The sequence below is a fragment of the Streptopelia decaocto genome (genome assembly GCF_964273445.1).
Source record: "Streptopelia decaocto genome assembly, chromosome: 14".
Taxonomy (NCBI): domain Eukaryota; kingdom Metazoa; phylum Chordata; class Aves; order Columbiformes; family Columbidae; genus Streptopelia; species Streptopelia decaocto.
The window spans coordinates 11,802,606-11,829,612 of NC_138669.1; the positions used below are offsets into that span (position 1 = coordinate 11,802,606).

The 27,007-nt window shown below is 39.4% G+C and overlaps 1 protein-coding gene across 3 annotated transcripts; it reads left to right on the forward strand.

Moving 5' to 3' along the window:
* On the forward strand, positions 1-26,404 carry ZNF217 (zinc finger protein 217). 3 transcript variants are annotated; one of them, XM_082065708.1, is made up of 6 exons: positions 1-143; positions 14,448-16,246; positions 18,548-18,673; positions 19,497-21,089; positions 24,825-24,953; positions 25,913-26,404. In XM_082065708.1, exons 2-5 carry the CDS (start codon positions 14,848-14,850, stop codon positions 24,932-24,934), a joined length of 3,228 nt encoding a protein of 1,075 aa, XP_081921834.1. In that variant the 5' UTR covers positions 1-143; positions 14,448-14,847; the 3' UTR covers positions 24,935-24,953; positions 25,913-26,404. The 3 variants fall into 3 exon arrangements, with proteins under 3 accessions (XP_081921834.1, XP_081921836.1, XP_081921835.1); XM_082065709.1 differs by lacking the exon at positions 1-143 and adding an exon at positions 172-742; XM_082065710.1 differs by lacking the exon at positions 18,548-18,673.
* The last annotated feature ends 603 nt before the right edge of the window (positions 26,405-27,007 follow it).

Sequence of the window (27,007 nt, forward strand, 5' to 3'; positions counted from 1 at the left end):
CGGCGGGAGCGGTTTACAAACAGTGCCCGAGCGCCAGCGCCGCCGAGTCCGGGCTCCGGCGGCACCGCGGGCGGCCGCCCCCGCTCCCCTCCTCCCTCTCCCCCCACCTCAGGATGCCGGCCGGGGAGGCGGCTCAGGCACAGGTGAGGGAGGGCTGGGGGTCAACTTCCAGGGGGCTCTGGTTCCCCCTTCCCCTCCTCCCCCCTCACAGGGGGTACCTGAGGGAGGCGCAGCCCCGTTCCCCTCGTGAGGGGCTGGTTGTGTGACTGGCCGCGGGGGGGCCGCTGCCTTCCGGGATGTTCTGAGGGGACCTGGGGGGGTACGTACCCCCACCTTGTGAGGAGGAGGGACCTGAGGGACACCCCCTTCAGAGCAGGGCCGCCCATCCCCGTGCTGTCCCAGCGCACTGCCCGCCCCTGGGGGAGAGGAGGAGGAAGGGCAGGTGTGTGGGGGGACGCGGCTCCCGGGGAGGTGTGTGTGGGGAGGAAGGCCTGGGAGGGTCCAGGTGTGCGGCAGCCGCGTCATCCTCCCCCCGCGGCAGGTAACGAGCTCCGCCCGCCGCCCCCTCCCCAGGGCCCGGCCGGCCCGCAGCGCCCGGGGCGGGCAGGGCAGCGAGACCCAGCGGCGGGAGAGAGACAGAGAAGCCCCTTCCCTCGCTGCCGCCCACCCCGTAACTTCTCGCTGTTCCCGGTTTCCTCCTGCCCGGGATCGTCTCCCCCTCCCCCCCCCACGCCCCGAACAAGTAGGTGTCTCAAACTTCCATTGTATACCTGGGAATTTGCTTTTAAATACTCGAGCCTGGGTTTTGAGGATGCTTTTCTGCCGGGTGGGAGGAGGAGGTGGGGGGGAGCGGGAAGAGACTATTTCTTTGTGAGTCAAAGATGTTCCTGGAAGAAGGATTTGTAGTAAGTGGCTCATGGGGCGGAGGGGGGGGGCTTGTTAATGAAAAGTTTATCGATCCGTTTTGCCAGTTTTTGTTTCGTTTACCTTTGTCTTCTAAAGGCTAAACCCTTCCCGATCATTTCTTTGGCATCGTGCTTCTCTTTTTTTTAAGGGGAATAGGAAGTTTAGAAAATAAATAAATAAGCCTCAACTGACTTCTTAAGCAACAAAAGACGTTGCCAAACGAGGACAATAAAATTCTAGAATATCTAGAGATTGGATTTCATTCCTCTTCCGCGATACCTACTGGACTTTCTGTTTCTGGGTGTGGGTTTTTTTTTTTTTTTGTTTGTTTGTTTCCCACACAGAAAACCTGCAGCCAAAGTAAGGTCTGTATGAACTCTAATGAGCCATCCCATAAAATGTGTTATGTGACTCCCAGTAAGTATTTGAATTGAAGTGTAGTAGTTTTGAAGTGGTGGTGAACAAAAATCTTTATGTTAGGTTATTGATCTGCTGATGAAAGGCGTTTGAATTTGAAAAGGGTTTAGATCAGGGGTTTGTGTGTTTAAAGGTGTTTTTTAAGGCAACAACTTTTTTTTTTTTTTCTTCATTTTTGAAATGACCTTGAGAGCTTTAAAACTACATCAGTTTCTACCAGTGGGTTTGAGGGGGAGGCAGTAGCAGAAGGATCTAGTGAAAATCGAAAATAGAAATAGGAACTGAAGTAGATGCAGTGAAATGTTTGCTTATAGAAGTATATGTGAAAAGGGAAGTTTTTGTAAGAATGTGTGAAAAAGATGAGAGGGAAATAACGCGGTTTCAGATGCAAGGAGTGGGGGGGGGAGCATATCATTCTTCACATTTTATTAGGCCCTGAAATGCAGGGGTGATATGATCTGGAAGACACAGAAATAAAACGCCTAACTACAAGTTGAATAGCAGGCATTGACTTGCTGACCAATGCTTACATGCTTGTTGGTTGGTGGGGGCTGGTTTTGTGTCTGCAAAGGTATCAGAGCACAGTGCTATGACAATGGCTTGCAAATGCTTTAACGCCATGTTTTATTGCTCTTAGGAGCTCTTACTAACTGTAGGTTTGGGAATACGACTAATACTTTAATTTGTGATGTCCACACTAAGGTTTAAGTATTTCCTTAGATAATGCAAAGGGACAGTTTCAACTAAGTAGGATAAACTGCATTCTTTGGCAGAGGGGGAGGGAGGAGGGGAAGGGTGGAGGAAGCTTTTTTTCTTCCCCTTTACTAGTTCTGTAACTGAGTCAATATTTTAAGGGCTGTAGCAGGAATGTGGCTTTGTGATCACTAATCTTTCTGCAGCAGATATTTTTAATGAGCAATATTGTATTTCTGTGCAAAAATATTTGGATTTTGTATCTCTCAGCTCGTTCTTGAAAGCAGTGTTAGTTTTCAAGTTTTGCCTTTAAGTTTTTAGGATGATGAATATGGAAAACAACTTTAGAAACATGGTTATTACAGTGATTATTGATTGGCTTGGCCGACAGCCAAGCAACTCTTCTGCATGCACCAGAGTTGCTGATTTAAATTCTATAGATTCTTTTTCATATGTTAGCCTTTTTGAATCGTAAACAGAATATACAGCTATTTAAGAACAGTAGATCAGTTTTTAGTTAAGGTTGTTCAATTATGTCTTCATCGCTTTGGAGTTGGTTGAATGACTTGACATGAGATTAAGCACAACAAAAGAAAAGGCAGGGGAACAACAGCTGCCTTCCAGTACCAGAGCACTAGTATTCTGAGCAGTTAAGCATTTTACCTTTTAATATTATGTGGTGTCAGTTTAAATGTTAATATTTATATTCGTGTTTACAAGAACCTTGAGCATTCTGATGAAATATCAGGCACTCGAGTCCTGGATATTCGTGTTTTGGGGTTGTTTGTCTCTTGCATTTTTGCGAAAATTATCTTAAGATCTGCTACTGAGGAGTGAATTGATCTCATTAACTTTTAAGACAAAAGTAGCAAACAGTCACCACTAGTTTGTACTTGTTTAGTTACTGTGTGGTAAGAACTTTAAGGTGTGTCCTTAATGGCAACTGACGATTCTTGCTGCGAAGCCTTGTTTATTTTAGGTAGATGTTTTATACAGAATTTCCAGTGGGACAAATTACTACACTGACTGCACTTATTCTTTCTGAAGACTGGCTGTAAGCATAAGAGAATAATTTTGCCATGCTGCAATCAGTATACATTTTAAAATTGAAGCCATTAAGTTTTGCTGTGTATTTTGAGGCTTCTCCTACTTCCTTTGTTTAAACATGCTTAAACAGTGCATATCATGTATGAGTTTAAAACATTCATAGAGCACTATGGGGGCTGAATTTAAATTTAAAATGAATACCTGCGTCCTTGTTGATCAAAATAGAAAAAAAACCCATTTCTTTAAATAAGTGGATATTTTCTGGTTTTGAATGTGGTAAAAAGGCTATATTTTTATCTTGTAAACAAAGTTTCATATTAAGTAGTCTTTAGAGAATGGCTTCCAGGCTTTCGATTAGAGGATTTTTTTCCTCCCTTCATTTTAAGTGAATAATGCTTTTTGGTTTTGCTTTGTTTTGGTAGAGGTGGAGAGAGCAAGATTTAGGGTAGAAGCTAGAAAGGGGAAGATGATAAACTTTAGCACCTTTTATCAGCCTGTCTTACACAAAAGGTTGCTTCATTTTGGTTTCGCCTTTCATTAGATCATACTCAAAAGATTCCTTTTTGAGCACTTCTTTCTAATCTTCAGAATCTGTCTTTACTACTATATTTTCATTTAGAGCTGTGTCGATAGATTAATATCATATTTTATGTGAACAAAGTGCTAAGTTATTGCTGTGATCGGGGCAAATAATTTTAAAAGGGAACTGTGGATTTCACTTAGACTTTCAAAACAGTGATTACAATAAACTTCTAGTTACAAAAAATCTGGAAGTTTGCAATTAAGAAGCTCTGGGGAAACATTAAGTAAATTTTAACTTCCCTTTGTTCTTTGGGACTTTTTTTTGTCCCAACTGTTTCTAACCTGAATCTTGATTTGGAATCCATTGTCCTAGTAAAAGACTCTATACCCTGTGTATGTAAATACTCCCTCTTTGCTGTGTTATGAAATGCTGTAAGTGTTGCTGGCATATGGAAGGCACAGTCCCCTTCCCAAGGTGGAAGGGGCTCCGCTTGCTTTTCTTTGCGAGAAGCTGAAAGAAGAGTTTGACCTTTGAACTCACCCTCACACTTCCACGCTGCTTTCAGGATGATTAAATAACCAAGGATATTTGCCTGTGTCTTATGCTTATTTATCTCACTTAAAATGTTCTAATACTTCACTGTTGAGGTATTGTCTTTAAATATAGCAAGACAGTGCATTTCAGTTGCAGCGGGGCTGCCATTTGCCAGCTCAGCCCTCTTATTTTTGAGACTCTTGATTTAGAACATCAGCGTTCCAATCAGATACTCTTTCCACATCTCATAGCTACATTAATTTCAAACTGCTGTTTACTTCTAATGGACTTTGGGTAACTTCTGGTGACCCTTGACCCCCCACCCCCTTTTTAAAGTGACTTTAGTAAGAAAAAAAAAGTTTTCTTTCTGGTGCATTAATACAATCAGGGGACTCTACTTGACTACTGTATGCATGCTTTTAGAGAGATGTGACTCATACCACAAGAGATTTGCAACTGAATACAAAAGTAAGGAAAAGGATATGACCAAGCTGTGTATGATTCTTAATGTGTTGTATTTTAGGATTAAAACCAAACAAACAAACACATTTTACCTGGGTCTTTGTGCATCTCCAAACAAAAAGCTACTCTCAAAATGCTTAGAAATCAATTTTTTTTTTTTTTTTTAAATAATCTTGTTTTGTTGCTGATGAAAACTTATTTATGGCAAACCTGAGTGTATGTCAATGGGGAAAAAAAAAAAAACCCAAACAAACAAACTTCTACTGTTATAATCATATGACTTTGGTCAGAGCATAGTTTATAGCTTATCATAAATATATCTCTTCTGAGTCTTCCTCATTTTTTTTAAGGGGGCAGCAGCTTAGTGGTATGATAACAGACTTTCAGAGCAAAACAATGTATGTTCTGGGAAAACATGAGTTACAAATCAAAAATATGGGTGACATACTTGTTTCAAACTATGTCTTTGATTTCATTGCAGAAAATTGGTTATCAGACTGCCTTGAGAATTTCAAAAGAAAGTACAAGAGGAAATGTGGTTAGAATATGCAGGAAAATCTATGTAGATCAGTGTGACTTGAAGATTTGAGCAGAAACCAGTCCAAGTGTAAGTGAATAATTGACTGGATAGTGATTTTCTATGTGCTAAGGATTTTATGTAACTAAAAGTATCAAAGTCTGAGTTTGTTTATGCGCAATGGGTACACTTGCATTTTTCAGTGTAATAAAGTGAGTGCAGTTTACCTCTGACATAAACGACATAAGGGGAAATTAAAAGCCTTTGTATTGTGCTTACACTTCATCGTGATAGTTGAGGATTGGTTGGGTGAAATAAAATGTATTCCAAAGACTATGTTTAGTACGTTGTAAGGAATATGGATGTAAATGTGGTCTGGAGAAGTCACAGTTTCTGTTAGCTTTGATGTTTGTTTCTAATATATTTTTCTTATGGTAGTAAAATTTGTATATGAAACTACTGCCTGTTTGAAAGGTCAGTTTCTTGTGGATGGTAACTCTGTGTTCTGGAGCGGTTTGGCACCAGGAAGCCCAGTATGTTAGGCTATATCATCACGTACCTTTAGTCCACTGGTGTGACAAAATGTAATGCTAGATCATTTAAAAGGTTTAGTCTCAGTCAGTCTCTGGGGGTTTCTGGAAGGTCTCCCACCTGTATGGAAGAAAGGAGGCAGCTACTTGAAGTGTCTGTTTCTAGCACTTTTCTATTTTAGTGTCACTGGATGCTAGTCCAGGGATGACAAAAGTAGAAATAAATGTTTTTTCTTTCGAACCATGTACCTTTTTCCATCTTTCAAGACTGATTTTTGCAAATACGTAATTGTAGATATGTTTGAAAGTGACAACTTAAAAGCCTGTGCTATGCGGAGGGGAGGGGTAAGAAGTTGCTGCTTTTTCTTGCAAGGTACAGGGGTTTGAGCTGTGTTGGGTAAGAGTTCAATTCAGAGTTGAAATCAGGTGAGAGCGCTAGGGAAGATTAATGGCTTTAATAAAGTGAACTCTTTGGAAGTGACTACTTCTCTCAAATTCAGGAATAGTAAAATCATATATTTTCCTGTTATTTCACCTGTGCTGCCCAAAGGGATGCAACTTGCCTATAATTGCTATGGAGGAACTCCTGGCTCTTGAGTAATAAGGAATTAAGTCTAATTTGGTAAACTCTGAATTTAACACTTCCGTGTAGCTGTGGCCACTGGAGAGGCCTAAGGTCCTTCTGCCAAGAAGTAAAAAAAGTCAGATTTGCTTTTAAGGTCTCTGAAAATATATTATTTCAAATGAAAACCAAGACTAAACATATAAGGGCAGTCTGTGTAAGGTGAGACTGACTCAACAATAAAAATGTATCACTCACTCCACCAAGAGAGTGAGTGGAGAGAACAATAAACTGTTTTGTAAGGTAAGGGGTCATTGCCAGTTTAAGTGCATGTAACTTCTTGATTTAATGAAGTTGCATCATCTTCTAGCAGTGGTGAAATGTGTCCCAGACTTATTTAAAATACGATCAATCTTGTGTCTCAGATTTTCTACAACAGGTATTGGCCGATTCATAGTGTCTAAAGTACAGAGGGGGGCAAAAAAAATTGGCTGTTAGAGCAGTCCTTCTGAACTTTAAAAGTCAATACTTATTTGTAGCACTTCCTCCTTGAGTGCCAAGAATTAGTCTCTTTTATATTTGCTCTTGCTCAGTGGAGGAAAAACATGTGCAAAATGATGCAAGCTTATATGTTCTCTGCTTAAAAAGGAATAATTACATCTTTTGATAGAAGAGGCATTCAGTTAACTGAGGAGAAACGTTCAGCTCATCTGTCCTCTGCCAAAACACTGTTAGACATATAGCCTTAAAGAAAAAGGGACTCCACAGGAAAAGGTTTTTTGGAGAAAGGATATCCTTTGTTTCTATTAGTGTAGATGTCTGAAATGGAGGGAGGGAGTTTTCCTAATATTGTTCATTATTAACTACTAGTTATTTTCCACTAGTGATTAAAATCCTGTTTGCTAGACTTCATAGACTTGCATGTCTGTCTTATCTGACTACAAAAGAGCTTTCGATATAAAAATCTCTCTAAAGTGTTTTGTGAAGAAATGCCTGGACAATAACATTCTTGCATTCTGGTGTATATGTTTCTGTTTCTTCAGTTCTGTTTTTATGAATCGTCTTAGTATTATTACTTTGGAAAGCCCTGTAATGTTGTTAGAAGGGACTGTAACTAAGGAAAACAGGGTAGCTTAGAGAGGATAAAAATATATGAAAACCCCTCTAAGAGTTTAAGTTTAGCATGACTTTGAAAACTTCAAGCCTGAAGGATGAAGACTACCAAGGGAACTTAAGTTTGCAGATTTAGGGAGTGGAAATTCCAATTCGGGGTCATCTTTTATGTTCTCTTTTCAACCTGAACGTCTAACGTATTCGTTTTGATCTTTCCTGCAACTGAAACAAACAACTCTCTTCCTCCCCTTCCTCCCCCTAAATCTCCATTTCCTTTAAAAGTACTTATGTTAGTTCTTTATCAGGCTGAACTGTTAACAAACTTTATTTTAAAACATTTTTGTACTTGAACACTTAATATCAAAAAAATGTAGATGAGAAACAATGTTAGGTGTACTCATGTGCTCCTCTGTTAACAAAGGAATACGCTGGGAGGTTGTGTTAAAATAATTTACTGTTAAAAGATAGAAGGGAGTAGCTCTTCCCATCCCTAGAAAGCAATAGAATGCACAGTAATGAAGAGTAAGTTATTGGCTTCGTATAGTGTTATGAAGAAAAACTGACTGTTTTTGCTGTTCTGCAAAATAATCTTTTATCTGTGCTGACTTTTATAGCTTTCCAGTGTTTTAACTTGAGTCACAGGCAGATGGACAGTTGGACTCTTTCAGAAATAAGGTCACAGTCTATGCAGTAAATTGTGTGTTGTCTGCCCTAGATTTAGGGGCTGTCCTTCCCTCAAATTGGGGTAGGAAAGACAATTCTGTCTAATACAGGAAAACAACTTGCTGTGTGAGGTGTAACATGTATGCGTTTCTTCTTAAATGGTGAAAGGAAGTTATGTGGTTGCCATAAGAACCCTGATACCTGCAGAGGCAAACTTGAAATTTCAGGCTGTGGATGTTTGGAAATCTGACTAATGTTTTGGAGCAACTGGTAAATTAGAACCTCACAATAACACTTTGCTTCACTTTCGGACTAAACATAGGAGGCTGTGAAGGCCACAGCACACCAGTGCGGTTCATACAATGGAGCCATTGTCACCGGTGGGTTCTGCAAGCACTGCACACACAGCCCTAGGACACTAGAGGTACTATCTCAAGAGTTTAGAGCTCTTGAATATTGTTAGCAACTACTTGGGGATGGTATTTCTGCTTAATATCCTGTGCGTGTAATAGGTGTGGTTTAACTTTATGCTATAATATATGTGTATTAAAAAAAAGAAAAAAAGGTGCTGTAAATAAGCTGAGTTCAGCCTGGGCTCTTATTTGAGAAATTGAAGTTATATTCATGCATGAGCTACTCTGCCTCTGATCAGTATGATAGCTGAATATAGATATGCTCAGACAAAATGGATCATCTCCGTGAGTTTTCATCTGTGATCTCAATAAGGAAAAAGTACTGTTAACTAGTTCATTTTATTTGTGCTTATTAAATAGAACTGGAAAACTATTTTAAAAAAGAAAAAAAATAGGTTGAAATAAAAAAGGTGTTTGTGTAACTTGTGGTTTCCAGTAAGCAATCAGCATTATAAAATCTATTTCTTTAGCAATGCCAAAGAGCAGCAACCTGTTCTAAGGTATCAAAATACCGAGAGAAAAGAATGTTTTGTGTAAAATGACTCTTAATATCCTGAAACTTCTTGAAACATGAGGAAAACTGAAAATTTTTCTTTTTAAAGTGGAATTGAGAGTTACACGGAAGTTTCCCAAGTCAAATATACATGGTAAAAATTAAGACAGTCTGCAGCAGCTGCCTCTCTGGTGGGATTTTGCAGGACTTGAAACCTTGTGGAACCTTAGTAGGATGGTGAAAGAAACTCTGGTCATCTGTTAAAACAGCGATAGCTTTGCTACTGGCCTTGAATTTAAGGATCTGCTGAGGGTTTGTTGAGGTAGTTATGTCTGCTTTTTACAGTTTAACAATAGTTTTGCTGGCACAGAATTAGTGGGGTATAGTTGTTTTCCTCATAGTAGCTATGCAGCTTTTACTCCCAGCGCCCTGTGGTGTGTAAAATGGGAAATTCAATAGTTAGACTTTGCTGTTCTCTGAAAGGTGTGTCTAGAGTTTTTATTACGTATTAATGGAAATTTTGAAATGCAGGAAGTAAAAATGCAATAAAATTACTACTGATAGGTCATTTCCCAAAGAAATCTTTGAGATGGTAACATGTCATCTCTGGTTGTGTAATTTAATAAAAATAAATTCTCTACAGGCACTTAAATAAAATTCTCTCTCTTTTAATAACCCATTTATATGCAGCAGCTTTTTGGCTTGGTTCTTAGGTTGTGTGGCAAGTGCAATGAAAACAAGATGTTCTCATCTGTCCAGTTCAATCTTAATTTATATATGTTTTGTGATGTTTATAAATATAATGGGTATCACTCCAAACCTGTTGAAATATTTGACTAAAGGCCAGAAAGCCAAATATGACTCAGGTGTGAACTAGAGTTTGCTAAACGCTCAGGCTCCTGACTGTTGGAAGAACGAAGTACAAGAGGTGGGATCTTACAGTTGAGAAGGATTTGCCGCATCTGGACAGTATGGCCGCAGGACCTGCTCATTCTCCTGGAGGCAATTGCAGGAACTGCAGGAGATGTGGGCCCTGGACTCTGGTGCAAGGTGCATGTTAACATTTACAAACGGGTAGGGGAGTCAGAAACCAAGATTTCTTGCCTTGCTTTATTGTGAGGAGGGATGGTCATTCTTAATTTTCAGCCTTGAGTTAATCTGTAGCAAATTTATCACTTTTCAGCTGTTGGAAGGAAGGATTTCCTGTTTTGTTCTGTTCCTTTACTCAGTATCTTGGGCTGATACTGGTGTGTTGTGTCTGTTCTTTTGTCTTCTGAAAGTGAAAGACAACAGAAGAAACCCCAGGTACTGTATTTTTTGTTGGTGAGCTGGTGTACAGACCTTCAGCCACGAATAGTTACAGCACTTATCAAAAGTGTAGGTTGGCCACTTTCCCAAGGAAGCAATAGTACAGAATTAAGGCAACTCCTGACAGTTTAACTGCTGCCTACAGGGTTTTGAATAACAGGAATGTATTTAATCAGCATTTTTGGTCCTCAAATCCAAGACATAATATTATCTTCATGAGGAAGAAAGGTTTTGTTAATAATGGATAAAATCCTACCTAGTGCAGATATTTAGTTTGTAGTTCTAGCATGTGTTAGCTTGTCCAAACAGCGAGAGTGTAAAATCATGCCTACTTATAAAAGCCATATACCTAATCAGGGTGAAGTGTGTAATCACCAGATAGAAAAATTAAACTAGAGCTTTCTAGCTCACCTTCTGACTCTAGTAGTATTATCTTTTTTCTTCTCAATTTAAATATAATTCTGTCTGGTTGCATCTGCAGTGTTCTTCAGAAATGCTACCTGCAATTTTTAAGTCTGTAGGTACCATCTCTTGTATATGGTGAGACAGCCAGCAACAACAGTTTGCCTGAACTGCAAACAGGCATTTGAGATTCCGAAAACAGGAATATCTTGCTCTGCTTTGCAGTGCTGCCTAGAAGATGAGCTGTGGCCAGTTCTTCAAAAGTGTTCAGAGCTTACTATTAAAAACAGTGAAAGCCTGAAAAGCATTGAGCAGCTAACACGGGATGGTGGAGCTGTGTGAAGGGCTTTGAAGAGCCGTGGAAGATGTTTCCAAAGGGCTTGTTCAAACCTATTGATACCCAGTAATACTTGGATGCAAACTCCTATCATGATCCATGTGTTAAAGTTACATGCTCTATATTTGCAGTTGTGAGGACAGATTTAGTTTTTTGAGTAGCTGAGTAATGTCTTCTTTGACACATTTAAATGAGATGAGATTGAAACAGACCTGTTTTCAGAGGACGTACCACAGAAAATGTTATTGATTGATTGGGGTAGTTTTTTCACACATCAGTGACCAACCTGGGGCCTTCCCTAGACTCGATCCATTAAAGTCTAATAAATCTTAAAGCACATGGCTCCTACAAAATGTTTGTTTTGTTGCAGATTAGGTTTGAGTAGAACTGTGTGTGATGGTCCCTGTTACAAGGGTGTGTCTTCTACCCTCATCCCAGAATGCTGGGGAGTATTGAGGGTGGATTTCTCCTGGTTTTCATCTGCTTTCTCTTTATAGTGACTTAATTCTTGTTGCTCTATTGTGTGGATGTTGTAATGCCACAAAGTAGGAAGCGTAATAGGATTCTTCTGTATTTGTAGACACTTCCAAGGAAATAGTTGATGACGAATCTCAGCAATTCAGTACGTGGGACTTCAGGCACTGTGGCGTTTGGCTCTGACTTCATATCCCAGAAATGCCTCTGGCCTCTTTGTAGGGTGATTCTTATACCTGTTACTGCAGAGCGCTCACCTGTGGCTCTGAATGTAAATGCATTAAACTCTTCAATTTTTTTTTAATCTTACCTCGATATTCATTATTGGTGTTCAGGAGGCTTTCAAAGTTGCTCTTTATTTTTGACTTGCAAATAAGTTATTTTCAGGCTGATAGTCACCATTTATGCACATGAGCTTTCCCGCAGCATGTTATCCTGTTGTGTAAAAACTGCCTCTTAAAACTACAGTAGAAATAGAACAAAATGGCAAGTTGAAACATGAAGTAAAACATGCTAACCAGCAGCCTTTGATATGTTGTTTTTTTTCCCCTCATGTTTTACAAAAGGGAAAGCTTTTTGAATACTCCAGCTTCAAACTTTTGTTATTGGCTCCTTTACCTGCTTGTGGGGGAGTGAGTGAAAGCCAGAAGGTCAAAACCGAATGGGGAAGGTAAAAAGGCAAAAAGGTGGCAATAGAAGCCATTCAGAAGTGTTGTACCGTAGGCTAAACCTGCCTATTACAAAAGATTTTTGAGTCATTATGCAGAGAGGAAGTGTTAATCACGGCATGATAAAGCTGAAAATGGGGATGAAGGGAGTAGTTAGAAAAGACACTGGCTGCAGAAAATCTGTACTTTGTTGACATCAGTGTATCAGGCAGTGGCTTGTTCCCCCTTCTCCTCTTTACCCCCTGACATCCATCCAGTTGTGTTTAACTTCCCATATGGTGAGTCTTTGGCCCGGTCCTGAAACAACTTTGGTTTAAAAAAAAATCTAGACGCTTCTTGGTGTCGGATTTGATCAATGTCTAGAGCTGGATTAGAGGACTGGACAATGGAGATGGTAAGCTCTGGAGAGGTAGAAAAAAAAACCACATGGAAGATAAAGCAACTGGCAACACTTACGTTATTCCGTGTTGGCATTCTGGTAGTTTTGTTTATCTGTCTGTATTAGGCTTCAGGATCTTGTTGTCTGCATGATGGTGGAAAAGTAGCTTCTAAATTTTCAAGTTCAAACTAAGGAGTATTCTCAGGGCCAGGCTGTGGTGCAGTGAGTGGATAAAGCGTTTGAGATGTTGGATCTGTAATTCCTAGCAATGTGTTGTCATGTTTCCTTTCCCAGATGGTAATCTAGCCTGGGCTTGGCTGTTCTGTGGTAGGTAAAGGTATCCTATATAGTTGAAGGCATCATATCAGACTGTGGGTCTGTAGATAGAGATCATTGCCTTTTTGCTTCAGCTGGTTACAGGCCCTGTCCCATTCACCTCCTGAGGTGGTTGGACCATCTGCCAGCAGGTGACCTGGCAGGACTGTTTTCTGCAGACAGGCTTGGGCCACTGAACTATATAAACAGTTCAAGTTCTGGTGGTTGATTTCTACCAAAATGGTTGAAGATTTAATGGCTTAAGACCACGTTTTTCTGTCCAGCTAGCATGGCTGATCAGAAAAGGCTGGAGGAGGTCACCTCAGCTGCATAGATAACTACATCTTTACCTGCCTGCTACAGCTGTTCCTCTTGGAAATCTCTGTAGCTTGAACTATTACAGGCTTGTGTTTGAGTTGTTAACCTTTTCATTGGCTGAACTGCAGCAAAATGTTTCCATTTTTTCCAAATAAAAGCAAGGCAGAGGTGGAAGCTGAGATGAATTTTAAAACCTTACTTTGCCCATACTGTCTTCTGCTATAAGAGCTATAGAGCATATTGTGTTTTGAAGCACGTTAATTCAAGTAACGTGAATCATTGGCCAGCTGACTTTTGTGAAATAATTTGTGAAATTTTGAGGTTTGAGTCAACTTTTGAATGCATTATTTTCATTAGATATTCACGTATTTGGAACTGTGTCTTATCTTAGAATGATTCTTCTTCAATTTCTGCCGTCTTGTATTAGTTTGTTAGACTTTTCCTTTATACAAAAACTTGGTTAGAGCCTTGAGCTACACCATACTATGATCTGCCAGCCCAAAGAGCGGTGGCCTTCAATTACTGCTCACAAACAGTATAACTTGTAGACTTACATATTTAAATTTGTGATTAACTATATTATTACTCTTTTTAATCTTGTGGGATCTTAAATCCTCCCTTTTGAGTATAATCAATAAACCACTTTTTTTATTGCATGCAATTTGAAATTAGAAGCATTTCCTTTTTAACTGTGATAGCTGGCCTCTTGGATTATTTAAATACTAAACTACTATTCAAGAAACAGTATAATTAATTTATTTAAAACTTTGATCTAATAATACCAGTCTAAAATTGTCACTGAGACTGTAAATCTGTGGATAAAAGTAGAAGCTTTGAGTAGTGGTATAAGTGAAGAGTTCTTTAGACAGAGATTTTTACTGATGCTTATTGTGTAGCAGAACTAAGAGCTATCTGGTCTGAAAAAAAGTATTTTGCTCAACAGCCTTGAGAGAACAAATAAGTAAAGTTTTTCTGTGCCTCCGAACACTGGTTTCACAGGTTTGAGGAAAGGTTACTTTGGCTTGCTGCAGTTAGTTGGGAATTCTGTAGTGTGTGTATTGAAATACAGTTTCAGCAGCTTTGTGTGGCTGGATGAGAATAAGTTTAGACTAGATAGCAGACAAAGCGATCTTGAAACAGATGCCCGGCTAATGCAATACAGGGATGTTCAAGACCATCCTGTTCCAACTGCGGTAGGTAGAAAGGTGACCAGAGCCCCTTCTAGCTATCCCTCATTGACTCTTTGTTAAAAATAAGCCTTCTGTGTTCAAAAGCATTCGACAGTTCTCTAACCCTAGTGTTTTCATTATTTGGGAGACAATTCTTGCCTTTTCTTTTGAGAAGTCTGACTCTTTTTTTTCTTCTTTTTCCAGGTGCTGGAGTTCTCTGTGACACTGAACTTGTCCTTGAGTGTATTTTACCCAATGCAACTATTTGAAAAGTTTGTACAAAAAAACTAAGTGCAACTGACTGTTTCTACAGACTTGAAAAATCAGAAGAAATAGTTAAAAAAAAAACCCTCATTCCATCACTGAGAGAACCAATGGATACACTTGCAGTGATGTGTGAATGCAGATAAAAATCAGAAATATAGGGTTTTTTTTTGCTTGTGGAAAAAATAGATCTTTTTTCCTGGCAGAGGTTTTTTAGTGTAGCAGGCTTGTAAGCACATGTTGAAGAACTTTACAAGTGTCCTTATTGTGATCAGTGAGCATCCCCAAAGAACTGAAACCTTCCATTAAAACATGTAATAGGGAACAGAACGTAGGAAACATGCCAACTCAGCCTCTCTTGGCATACATGGATGGACCGGATGGAATAGGCAGTACCGTTGGTGCACAGATGGAGAATAATGATGCCTCCATGACAATAAAAGGAACAAACACAATTTCTTACAAAAGCTTGCAAGAAAAGTTCCTCATGCAAGCTGAGGGCTGCATGCCTCTGGACTGCATGTTTTGTGATGAGACTTTTAAACATCCTGAAGAACTTGGTAAGCATGTTTTAAGTCAGCATAGACCCACTCTGTGTGAACCAGCTGTCTTGCGTGTGGAAGCAGAATATCTTAGTCCTCTAGATAGATGTCAAGTAAGAACAAACTTGCCTTCACCAAACAAGGAAAAGGACAGTGAAAAACTTAGTTGTGAAGTTTGTGGACAAACATTTGATGTGGCTTTTGATGTTGAGGCACACATGAAAAAGCATAAAGATTCTTTCATGTATTGGTGTAATGTATGTGGAAGAAGATTTAAAGAGCCGTGGTTCCTCAAAAATCACATGAGAACACATACTGGAAAGCCTGGTTCTAGAAACAAGCACCAACAGAGTTCTGAAAGCCCCATAACAATAAATGAGGTGGTGCAGGAGCATGTAACTGAGAATGTAACGTCACCTTACAAAATTTGTATGGTTTGTGGTTTCCTATTTCTCAATAAAGAGACTCTAATTGAGCACAGTAAAGTGCACACCAAAGAATCAGTACCCAGTGGTGAAAGCCCTCAAGTGACTGGTGAACCTAATGCAGAAGAAACGTCTCAAAGAGAGGAATTTTTGCGATTCTTGAACTTAAGGCCAAACTTGGCTCCGGAAAATGACAAATCGCAAAAACCTGCAAAATGGATAGCTGAACTAGATCCTTTCAACACATATCAAGCGTGGCAGCTGGCTACCAAAGGTAAAGTTGCAGTTGGTCGTGGTGAAGTTAAAGAAACAGGGCAAGAAGGAAGTACAGACAATGATGATTCATCTTCTGATAAAGAAGAACTTGGTGAAATTTGGAATGCAAATAAAGGTAGCCAGACTGAAACTACAGGGAAGTCAAAAGTAAATAAAAACAGCAGTTATACAGGGAATGGTAACTTATCCCAAGACAAATTAAAACATCCCAGTGGTGAAGTGCCTTCTATGGAGATGGATTCTAAATTGTCCCAGAACAAAGAGAAACCAACACATTGTTCCGAGTGTGGTAAAGCCTTCAGAACATACCACCAGCTAGTCCTTCATTCCAGAGTACATAAAAGGGACAGGCGGACTGATGGAGAGACTTCAGCTGCTTCCAGGACGTGCTGTGCTGATATAATGGCAGGCCTGGATGAAAATGGAGCAGGAGATCGAATAGAAGGAGGCTCTGAAGATGGATCTGAAGATGGGCTCCCAGAAACGCTTAATTTAGGTGAGCAGCATTTTGAGCACATACATTTGAAATAGCTGTTATTGTGGTGTTTAGGCATTCTTTAGAGCCAAAGGATGCATCTTGCTTTTCTCGGTTACCTTTTCAAACCTTGGCCAGAGAAATTAAATGTTACGGTGGAGGAAGGGGAAAAGAGAAGAATGAGAGGGAAAGGTTCTGAAACCACTACTTTGAGATCTTTGAAGTTGTGTCAGACCTTCTTGCAGTTATGATTTGATTTACTGGAATCATTGAAATACTTCTAGTAACAATCAGTCCAGGAAAAGTCACTGTTTATGTTCCAGCTCCCCTCCTCTCTCTCATACCTGTGATAGCAAAATTCTTAGTTTTACTGGATGCTTTTGGGTGTTGCATATCCCTTCTTGTCCATCACGTTTTTACAAATAGTATTTGTGAAGAAATCATTTCAGTTTTACTTTTTTCCCTGGCATCTTTTAAGAAAGGGCAGAAAATAGCCAGTGCTTGATACTGGCAGTTGTTAAGATCCTGAGAAGTAAAGAACAATTCCAGACTTCTATCAAACTGCAGGTTTGATGTTTCATTTGAACGGTATTTAACTCGAAAGCCTACATGTCAGAAGCAGCAATTTTAAATTATTTGTGTAAGAACATGGCTTAGGGACATGGTTTGGTGGCGGACTTGGCAGTGTGAGGTAACAGCTGGACTTAATGATCTTAAAGGTCTTCTTCCAACCTAAATGATTCTTTGACATGCATGCAGGCTATTAATATGTGGACATCATGTATGTAAGATATGTATATTTAACTCCCCTTCCTTGAAGGGTTGCTAACAGTTCTCATTGTCAGAGTAGATAGGCTCAATCTGCATGTTACCCAGGATTAACTCTGCATCTCACAGTGTTTTAGAAAAAAACAAGTGATACTGAATGATTCCTTAATTGAAAAAGATTGTATGTCTGGGGACAAAAAGGAGTAGGGAGAAGTCTTGTAGCTAATCTAGTACATTTGTGTGTGACATGCCTCGAGTCTGCATTTAAAGAACAGACACTTGCACAATCTCAAGGAAAGACACAACGTACAGAATGTCCTGGCACACACAACTGACTTTTCCATTTCTGGTAATGTGCAGCCCTTTATTTTTGCCTTCAGCAACAAAGGAATGGAATTATTACCTAATGTTAACTTGCTTGTTTTGTTTCTCAGTGTCTTACCCTGAACTACAGCAGCTTTCATTGTGAGATGCTGAGTCACGCTTATTGAGACATTATCTGTTTGCTTAAAACAGCTATGGCTTGTCTTAGCCTTACTTTAGCTGTATCTTGCATTTCCCGTACAGAAGCTTTCCAGCACACAGGAACTTCGGAGAACTGTTCTAAGCTATTATGTATCTAACATCTTAGTCAGGCAAAACGTGTCCTTTCTTCTCTTCCCACTGGAGCTTCCCAGTCAGCTTTGACTTGGATATTTTACTGAAGTCGTCTTGATGTTTTTTTCAATTCAACCTGCCAGAGAAATCATGTTGATTTGAATGGTGTAATGTGTGGAAACTTCCTCCCCTTCCTTGTTACACATTCTGCTGTACTTGCCGCCCTCCAGTGGAAACTACCGCGGATTACACTTGAGTGGAACCAGTTTTTAATCTGTGAATTTGTTCTTTGAATACCTTTCCCAGAACTAGCAACCCTCACTTTCCTACTCCCATATTTGTCACAGCTTAAGCATTAATGCTTCTAGTGAAAGAAGATTACTCATTAGATGTAAGGATGTTGTTATGCAGGCACGACACTCCATTGATTAACACAGAAATAATATTATCACAATTAAGAAGAAAATCTCTCTTCCTCCCCGCCTTCCTTCCCCAAACCCCTTCCTGTGTTTTGCCACGATGCGCAGAGCAGGTTTGCAGTCTGAATCATCATTGCTCACACTTATTAATTCGAGCACTCCCTTTAATAAAAGCATACAGTTTTTGACCTGTGTGGATTTTTGAGATGGGCCATTCTCTATCAAGTTGCTGTCGGTTGGTGAAGTTATTTTTTTTTTTTCCTTTGAAAACTAGTTTTCATCTTGTTTGTTCTCTGGGGCTTCTTCATTACAGTCACCACAGTGTTACTTGCCACAGAGAGAAACCTTTTAAACTCTTACGCTCTTTGATTGCTAAGTGCGCAGCAGTACAGAACAAAAGGTGCTTGTAGACTGTAGTTGACAACAGTTCGTTATTCTGTGTTTTTCCTTGAAAAAGACAGTTAAGATAGTAATAGTTTTAAATGAGACTCCAAATTTGCATTTGCTCTTCATAATATAGCTGTATTTTCTCCCAAAGATAAAAATGAAGATGTTTTGGAAAGAGCAAAAGTTAAAAACCTTGGAGCCTCCAGAGAATGCAGCTATTGTGGAAAGTATTTTCGCTCAAATTATTACCTCAATATTCATCTCAGAACTCATACAGGTAAATGGGCTTCACCTTTATGGGAGGGGAAGGAAATCTGCTGAATCCAGTTGGATGGAATGTTTGGTTTTGCTGAAGAAAAACAGAAATTGCCTTTAAAATATTGATAGCGAGAGCATAGTTTGATGCTAAAAACTCTTAATTTCTTAAAAGGCGTTGTTTACATTAGTATAAATATTTTTGAATAGGGCTAATTACATTAAGTACTGTTAAGAATATTTTAAAATTTTAATTCTTTCTGCTTTTAGCAGTCTAGCAAAAAGTGGGGTTTCTTTGGTTATTTTTGTTCTTGTTGTTTTTAAAGCCTGTTTCCCAGCTATTAAGTTGATAGTCTGCCAGTTGCTGGTACCTGGGGAAAGGCTGTGTCTGTTTTTCAGTTCAACTTTGTGTTTTCCATAGCCAGACAAACTCTTTCTACTTCTGTCAGGGTATGTCCCCGTTTCTTTTAAAACAACTCTATTTATAGATGAACTGTAACATTTGGGTTGTTGAACAGCATACTTGTGGTATGATCAAGGGCTACAAATTGTTGTAGTTGACCTACAGCTATGCTGCTTATCTCTGCCAAACATATTGTCAGCTACCATCTCCATACATAGCCAACTTGTGGAAAATATCTTCATTGTAGCCAGAAGATGTCACTGTAGTTAGTAGAAGCAGTAAGATGTAGTTTTAAAATGATTTTGATGAGTGTGTGGAAGGGGAAAGAAATCTGTTTTGCTGTTTTGTGGTCTACATTATTTAATCCCTTGTCTTTAAATAGTATTCAAGACTCTCAAATCAAATTGCATGAAACTTATTTACTGATAAAACTGTGTTTCAGGTGAAAAACCATACAAATGTGAATTCTGTGAGTATGCGGCAGCACAGAAAACTTCACTGAGGTATCATTTAGAGAGACATCACAAGGACAAGCAAGCTGATAGTGCAGCAGACGTGAAAAGTGTCAGCAAAATTTCATTACAGAGTCAGGAGACGGAGCTCTTGCTGGCTGCTGATGGTGCTCAAGAAACCAAAAATTCAAAGAGGCTTTTTGATTGTGCCAAAGATGCTCAGAGCTGCCCACCTAACAAGCAGCAAAAGGAAGTTCTGTCCTTGAACAATGCAATAGGCAGCACAGTCCTTTTAAAAATGAAAAAGAATTCTAGGGAATTGAACAAAGATTCTGTTCGTAACAGTTCAAATCAAATACATGAGAACGTGTCCACTCCTTACCCGGAAAAGCTAAAGGCTGGGAAGGAAACAAAGGAAGCTCGGCCCAGCGTTCCTCATAAAAGAGAGAGGCAGGATTTTGTGGCATCGGAGGGAGACGATGTCCAGTATGTTTGCGCTTTAAAGGATGGAAAAAATGTGAATGATGCGCGAGAGTGCACTGAAAACTACAAACGCAAACCTATGGTGGACTCTCAAGAAAGGCCCTTGAACTTGTCTGTTGGGACTTCACAAGAATGTTCTGTGATTTCAACCAGAGGCCTCCTAGCACCCTGCACCTGCCCGTTTTGTACTTACAGAACGTTTTACCCAGAAGTCCTAATGATGCACCAGAGGCTGATGCACAAATACAATCCTGACACCGTTAACAAAAACGGCTGTAGAAGCAAGGCTCTAGCTAAAGCCAGACGCACTGGATGCCCTCCGGCTCTGCTTGGTAAAGATGTGCTTCCTCTGTCTTTTAATTCTAAAAAAAATAAGTCTTCCCCGTCTATACAGCAGAAACTGTTGCAAACAGGGAAAGCTAAACAGTGTCACCCTCCACAAAACAAAGTCCCTCTCTTTTCAGTGACTGACTCAAGCAGCACAACCCCAAGTAACCTCAAGTTTCATAAACAGCCAAGTAATATTGGAGCTCAGGCAAATAATTATAGACAACCTCAGCAAGAAATGCACTCCAGTTCCAGTATCTCTCCAGTATTGGACAGAGTAAAAAGATCTGAATCTAAAGTAAAAGTTCCAAGTGTCCCGGTGTCTCAGTCTGGTGTAGTAAACAGCAGTGTGAATGAGGCTCTCGACTCTCACCTAAATGAATCTGCCTGGTCTTGTCATCGAGGAAGAGACTATGTTTGCAGTAAACCTGCGAGCAATGTAAATCTAGACTATGGTGAAACGTCTTCAAAACGAATGAAACCTAATTTGTTAGCTATCGAACATATTGACTCTTCAGTGGCTAATTACAGAAGATACGAAATGAGCAGATTTCGTGTTGCAAACAGATATGCAAATCTGCTACCTCAGGAATGTTCTCGCACCAAACCTGCATCCTCTGTTTTGCCAACCAAACAAGGGCTTCTGAATTCAGATGATGTTGATCCTCCTAATGTATTGACTGTTCTTAAACCTTATGAGCCGTACAGCTCCGGATCACTTTACAGTTCTTGTGGATCTAGCAATGGCCAAGTAACCAGCTCTACAGTAGAAGGTACCGTATCTCCTTCCCAGTTAAATGTCTCACACCATTACAAAGAAAGGGTAAAGGAAATATGTGTACCCACCTTCAAACAGAGAAAAGTAAGCTGTACTTAGCATTTCACCATCCAGTCAATGTTTGGATTTTAAATTTAAAATCCAGGTTCAGCAAACTCCTGGTTTGGGGAATTAGGCATGTAAGGTCTGAATTTTAAAGAGGGATTTAAAGTTCCTCAAGTTCCCTCCTCCCCCCTGCCATGGATCTCTGATAGCAAACATGTATTGTTTGCTCATCAGGGCACTCCAGACGTGCCAGCTAATCCAGGATACAGAGTGAGCCTTTCTGCTTAATATACAAGAAGCCTTGGACCATCTGGAATATTAATAAAAGCTCTTACGCAAAAAAAAAGCTGTCATGTACAATTGTTCTCTTCAATTGCAGAAAAGGATGTGCTACAAATCATAAAACTATAATTTAAATCTTATACCTCTGTACTTTAATGGGTTTTTATAATGTTTAGTTTTTAGTAGGAACAGAAAACTTTGTTAAATCAAGACAACATATTTCTGCTATTCTAATTATGGTGTCTCATTGCAATAAGTAGTAAAGGTTTGTGGAAAATTCTGGGCCTAGTGGAGATGAATGTTTTGTGATGTGTTTGGCAAACTTCATTACTTTTATGAAATACATGCTTTTTATGTTTTGTTCTTAGTCAGCCTCTTCAAAACTTAGCAGGAGGCCAAGATTAAAAGGTGGTGGGTGATATTTAAGCAGTTGTCTGACTGTTTGTAGAAGATGGTATTTATGACTTTGAGCTGAGGTCACGATGGACTTGGCTATAAATACAGGACTTTGAATTTTGAAATGAAGATCCTATTATAAAAATGAATAGTGTGAGTGTGTGCTGTGTAGTCTTAAAGTCTCTGCTAAGTTCCTAAGCTCTGTGAATACCCCCATTCTCTGGAAGCAGTAAGATTATTCTTCTGAAGTCGTCTGTGTTCAGAACAAGCCAGGGGAATGTTACCTTAGGTCAGAGCGAACTGCAAAATACTAAGTCTGCACTTAGTTATATGGCAAAAAAAATGTATTCACTACCTCTGTTCTGTCTTTTGTTTGCTTGTGTTGAGGTTGTGGGCTTCATAAATATTCAGGCTTGCCCAGTGGGTTATGGAAGGATGAAGGAGAGTGTCGCAGTTCCATGTCCAGTCTGGGTAGGGAGTGGATGAAGGAAAAGCCAGCATTTCAGTTCACTCACTGAAATTGTTGTGAAATTAATTCCTTGTTTCATGAAGAGTGTTGTCTGTGTACCATGAATTGCTCTGAGGAATGTGAAGTGGGCACTAGGTTATGCATAGAATGCAGAGGGACAGGCAGAAGGACAAATATTGTTGCTGTCTTTTGATTCCTAGTGATCTGAGAGAATGGAATACAGGTTTTTTTCTGAGCACAGAAATCATTCATGCAGTTGTGGAATTTGCAGTGCATTGCAAGTGCATTGCAGTGCAAGACTTTTTAAAAAAATTATTTAAATTAATGGTTGATAACAGCCGAGAGCTTCTTGTGTATTCTCAACATTTGGTGGATGACAGGCCTGGCCTTAAGCACTGAACTGTGTTAATTTGCACCAATTGAGGACTTGTGCTTCATGGAGTTGTTATCTGTTGAGCAGATAGAACATTCAGGGTTTTGAGGGAATGCTCTTGATGTTGTGTAAAACCCTCATCATTTTCCTTCAAACAGGAGGGGGAAAGTTCAGAAGTCTTGCAGATAGACAGGGGTGGTCTGTGCCCCGAGGACAAGATGTGGGCAGTGCCTGGCTCCTTTCCAGCACTACCGTGTGTTCAGTACAGGCAAATTCTCTTATTTTACCAGTAGTTTTAGCGAGGTTAGCTTTTACAGAAGTAGCACTCAATGCACAACTATTTTTAAACAATGACTTCACTGGAATCCACCTTGTTCTTTTTTTGAAAGCTCCACCTGTCTGCTAGAAACCTATCTGTGGTAGGTTGTTCTTTGGTACCAGCCTGGAGACAGTAGCCTGTAGTCAAGAACTTTCTAGTGTTTCTTGTTATTTAGAGCTCTGAAAACTATGGCTGCAACTAATTCGACGGTATTGTTGTCATGGAAATAAGGATTTCATAGTTTGTTACACAGTTCTGTCTCAGAGCAAGAAAAGCAACTTTTTATAGCTGTTGCCTACATTGGAAAGATTGGTGAAACAAGACCCTCTCTGTGGGTTTTCGTAGCCACTTCAATAAAAGCCCTATGCAATAAAATGTGGGCTTTTAAGGCTGATTTCCTAGTCTTCCAACCGTTCTGCTCAGAAGTACCTAACCCGAACCTTGATAGTTGTTTGAGAGGGCAGAGAATAGCAGACAGGCAAACTTCTCAGTGTTAGAGGTTTAATGTGAAGATGAAGGTTTCTGCAACTTCTTCTTTGTTGTTGTTAAAAAGCTGAAGTACAACTGTTTGTCTAAGAGTTGCAGCTCCTCAGAGCTGTATTGTGTAAGATATCACGTGCAAAGTGCTGCAGGTGTAGACGGCAGGTTTCTGTAGCGTTTTTATTGAACTCCGATGATATTATAAAACATGATGTCAAAACCTTTTTTTTTAAGGGCCTGCGTGCCTCGTGGCAACATTATTTAGGTCCTATGAACATGTTACGTCGCATGTTAAATGCTGGATCTAGTTGTCATGAGAATATGTTCCACTTGGCAAACTTGATTAAAGCATGATGCCTTCCCTTATTGCTTGTAAGCTCTGCCGTTCTGCGTTGCCCCGAAGAGACAGAAACATTCTGAAACCACTCAGTTTGTGTTATTTTCAAATTAGTTGCCTTTGCAATGGCAACGTGCTATCAGGGATAACCTGTTGGCTGATTGATCTGGCAGAGGCTGCAAATTAAAGACAATTGCTCATGACACACTCCAATGGCTTCGTAGATTCCATTGAAATTTTAATTTAGCTTTGCCATTTTAATTTAATTATAGCTTGCTGGGTTTTTTTCAGTGCTGCATTTAAAACTTTCATGGAATATGGATGGCAGTTGGGCTTTTTGTATCCCATGGGAGTAATGATTCTTGAGTTTTTTCTTAATTTTATGAAGTGTTTTTGACTGCTTGCTTAAGCTAATAAGACTTAATATGGAATAGGCATTGATTTCACATGTATAAATCTGAATTAACGGTCTCAGATAAACATGAAATTACCTGTATACTAGACTGAAAATTGCTTAACAAAAGTCTTCAAGTAAATGTATAACACTTGGAAGTGTCACAGTTGCCATACAATCTGTGATGGCAATAACGTAGTATACCTGTTTTTCCTCTCCAATACTCATATTCAAAAAAATCCATTTTCAAACAGAAAGCAGATCGTAGGCATTATGCTATAGAAATATTGCAGCACTTCAGCCTTCTTAAAGTGGAGCTTGCTGTATGATGAGTTAAGCAAAGACTTTCCTTTTTTGTAAATAAAATGGGTGAAATCTGGAGAAACAGACATCACATTTATACAGCTTAGAACAAAGTTGCTAAATTAGTTTTGTCATTCCTCTTGTATTAGTTCTGGATACTGAATTGTGTATAATCTTTTAATAGGAGTAGGGATACCTTGTCTTGGGCCCTGCTTTCGAGATGGTTTGTGGTGTTGTGGGGTTCTGGATGCTGATGTAGAGCTGCTCACAACTGAATGTCGACCAATTAGATTAGCAAGAAATAATTCTAACCCTAAACTTATTTTTGTCAGGAAAGAGATCAGTGTCGTACCAACACTTACCTAGCAGCGGGCTACAAAAGCGGAGTTACGAAAGCTTCATTGCTAACACGCACTTTCGACCAAGTGACAAGAAGAATTAATCATTTACTTCAAGAAACGGTAAAGAAACCTTTTGAACTTACTGTTACTTACATGTTGCATTGTGTACTCGTAACATCAAAGGTTGCTGCTTAGCATGATGAGACGTTATGAAAGTCTGAATCGGGAGAGCTGAAAATACAAACCCCTCCTTATGAAGTGAACCAAATACGGGTGTAGCAGTTGTTTTGAATAGTGCATACAGGGAAGTAAGGGGTTCCCTATAGCTCCCTGACACTGTGTGTACTGGAGAGGTTGTTCCAAATAGTTTTTTCCTTTGTTTGACTGTGGGGTGGGTGTTGCCTCTCGCGGAAACAGGTCAAGTGAAAAGAATGACCCTGCTGTTGTGAATTCCTGTGCTTCAGCTCCTCAGTTCTCTTGTTGTATCTCAGAACTTAACCACCCCATTGTGTTTGCAACATTCTTAGCTGCTAAGGAGATAAGTACTCTGTAAGACTATAAATAAATACATACATCTGGGTGCTTTTTTCAAACCCAGAGCTACAGATAATTTTCCTCATTCAAATTTAAGGAGATAAGTCTTGAATGCTGTAGCACCTGGACCAGTGTGCACTATTTTATGGGAAGACTTTACGTATCTGGGGAGCAGAGCTATCTCGCATCTAGCTGACAGCTTCTAAAATACTTTATTTCTTGATATTCCTCTAATCTTACTGCTGTTATTGTCCCCATACTAAACATATTTTGTATAGTTCTGCTTTTTTAAGCTAACTCAATTTCCTGGCTGTATTTCTACTTGAGGCTTGAGTATTTTCAAAAGTAGACTTGATTGCCAGCTTTTGTTTGGCAAATAGAAGACCCAGACCTTATATTGCAATATCAGTTTCTAAATACACTTATGCAAGGGTGTGGAATGAATTAGTTTTATGTTTTAAAGATGCTCCTCACAACAAAATAAATGTGTTGTACTATTTTATACTTGTATATCACAAAACATTTTTTCCCCTTTTTTCCCCTAGGTCTAAGGACACAAGTGCATGTTTTATGGAGTTATACCTGCAGTTCATCCCTGGAAGAAAAATGAATGGTGAAAGCTACTGAACTAAGCTGTGATTGTACTGTATACAAAAACACTACAGTTTTATAATACTGGTTCTGTAACATTTTGTACCAAATAGCCATAAAAAGTAGTCTAAACAATTGGATTATGAAGACATGTGGAGAATGTATATCTTGACATTGACTTTTGAGTATTTTTCATTAGAACTAATTGACCAAATATTAGGTAGGAATTATATTTTTACATACTTGAGCGCTGCTGAAGAGTTTCTCTTTGAAAGAATTTATAGTCATTGCACCTCAGGTAAACTTATAGATACTGAAGTTGAAATCCTGTTGGCTTAATGCCCCTTTTTTCATAAAGGTGAAAGTTTCTCATCTGTGTTTATTTTTTTTCTGTTGAACTATGTTAGTTTTTTAAAACAACTTCCAAATAAACTTGTCTGAAAGTGTCCGGTTTGTAAATGTCGTGAACGTCAAAGCAACGGTGCTGACATTCTGCTGATCTGCCTTGTGTGCGTTAGGACCGTGATGTGTTGGAGGGATCTGGTTCCCTGGGGCTGTTTCCAGCATATTTTTAAGTGCAAGGATGAGGCAATACTTGACATTTGGATTTCAGTGTGGCGTTCCTGAAATGTGGTTGGATTCTTCTCTTGGCCTTTGTTGCTGTTCTTCAGAGAAGCCTTTTAAACAAACATCTCTACCGACATGCAAACTTTGACAGCAGAAAATACCCGGGACTTGTGTGGGAAATGATACTAATCTAAATGTTTAGTTTTATACTAAATTCAATACAGTTACATTTAGAGGAAAACTTACTTTGCACCTTTGTCCAAACTGTAAAGTCGCAAACAAAGAGACTTGCAATACGAATATGGGATCTACGGACTTCGAAAGGGATGTGGCTGTGGTGCAGCCTGCTTGACTGTGCTTGGAAGCTTCTTGATGTCGAGTTTTAGCATCTACTGGGTGTTTAAAAGTGAGAAATAACCTGTTAATGGGAGAGTGTCTCCTTTTATTTTTCTGTGAAGACAGCAAGAATTTTTTCTAATGCA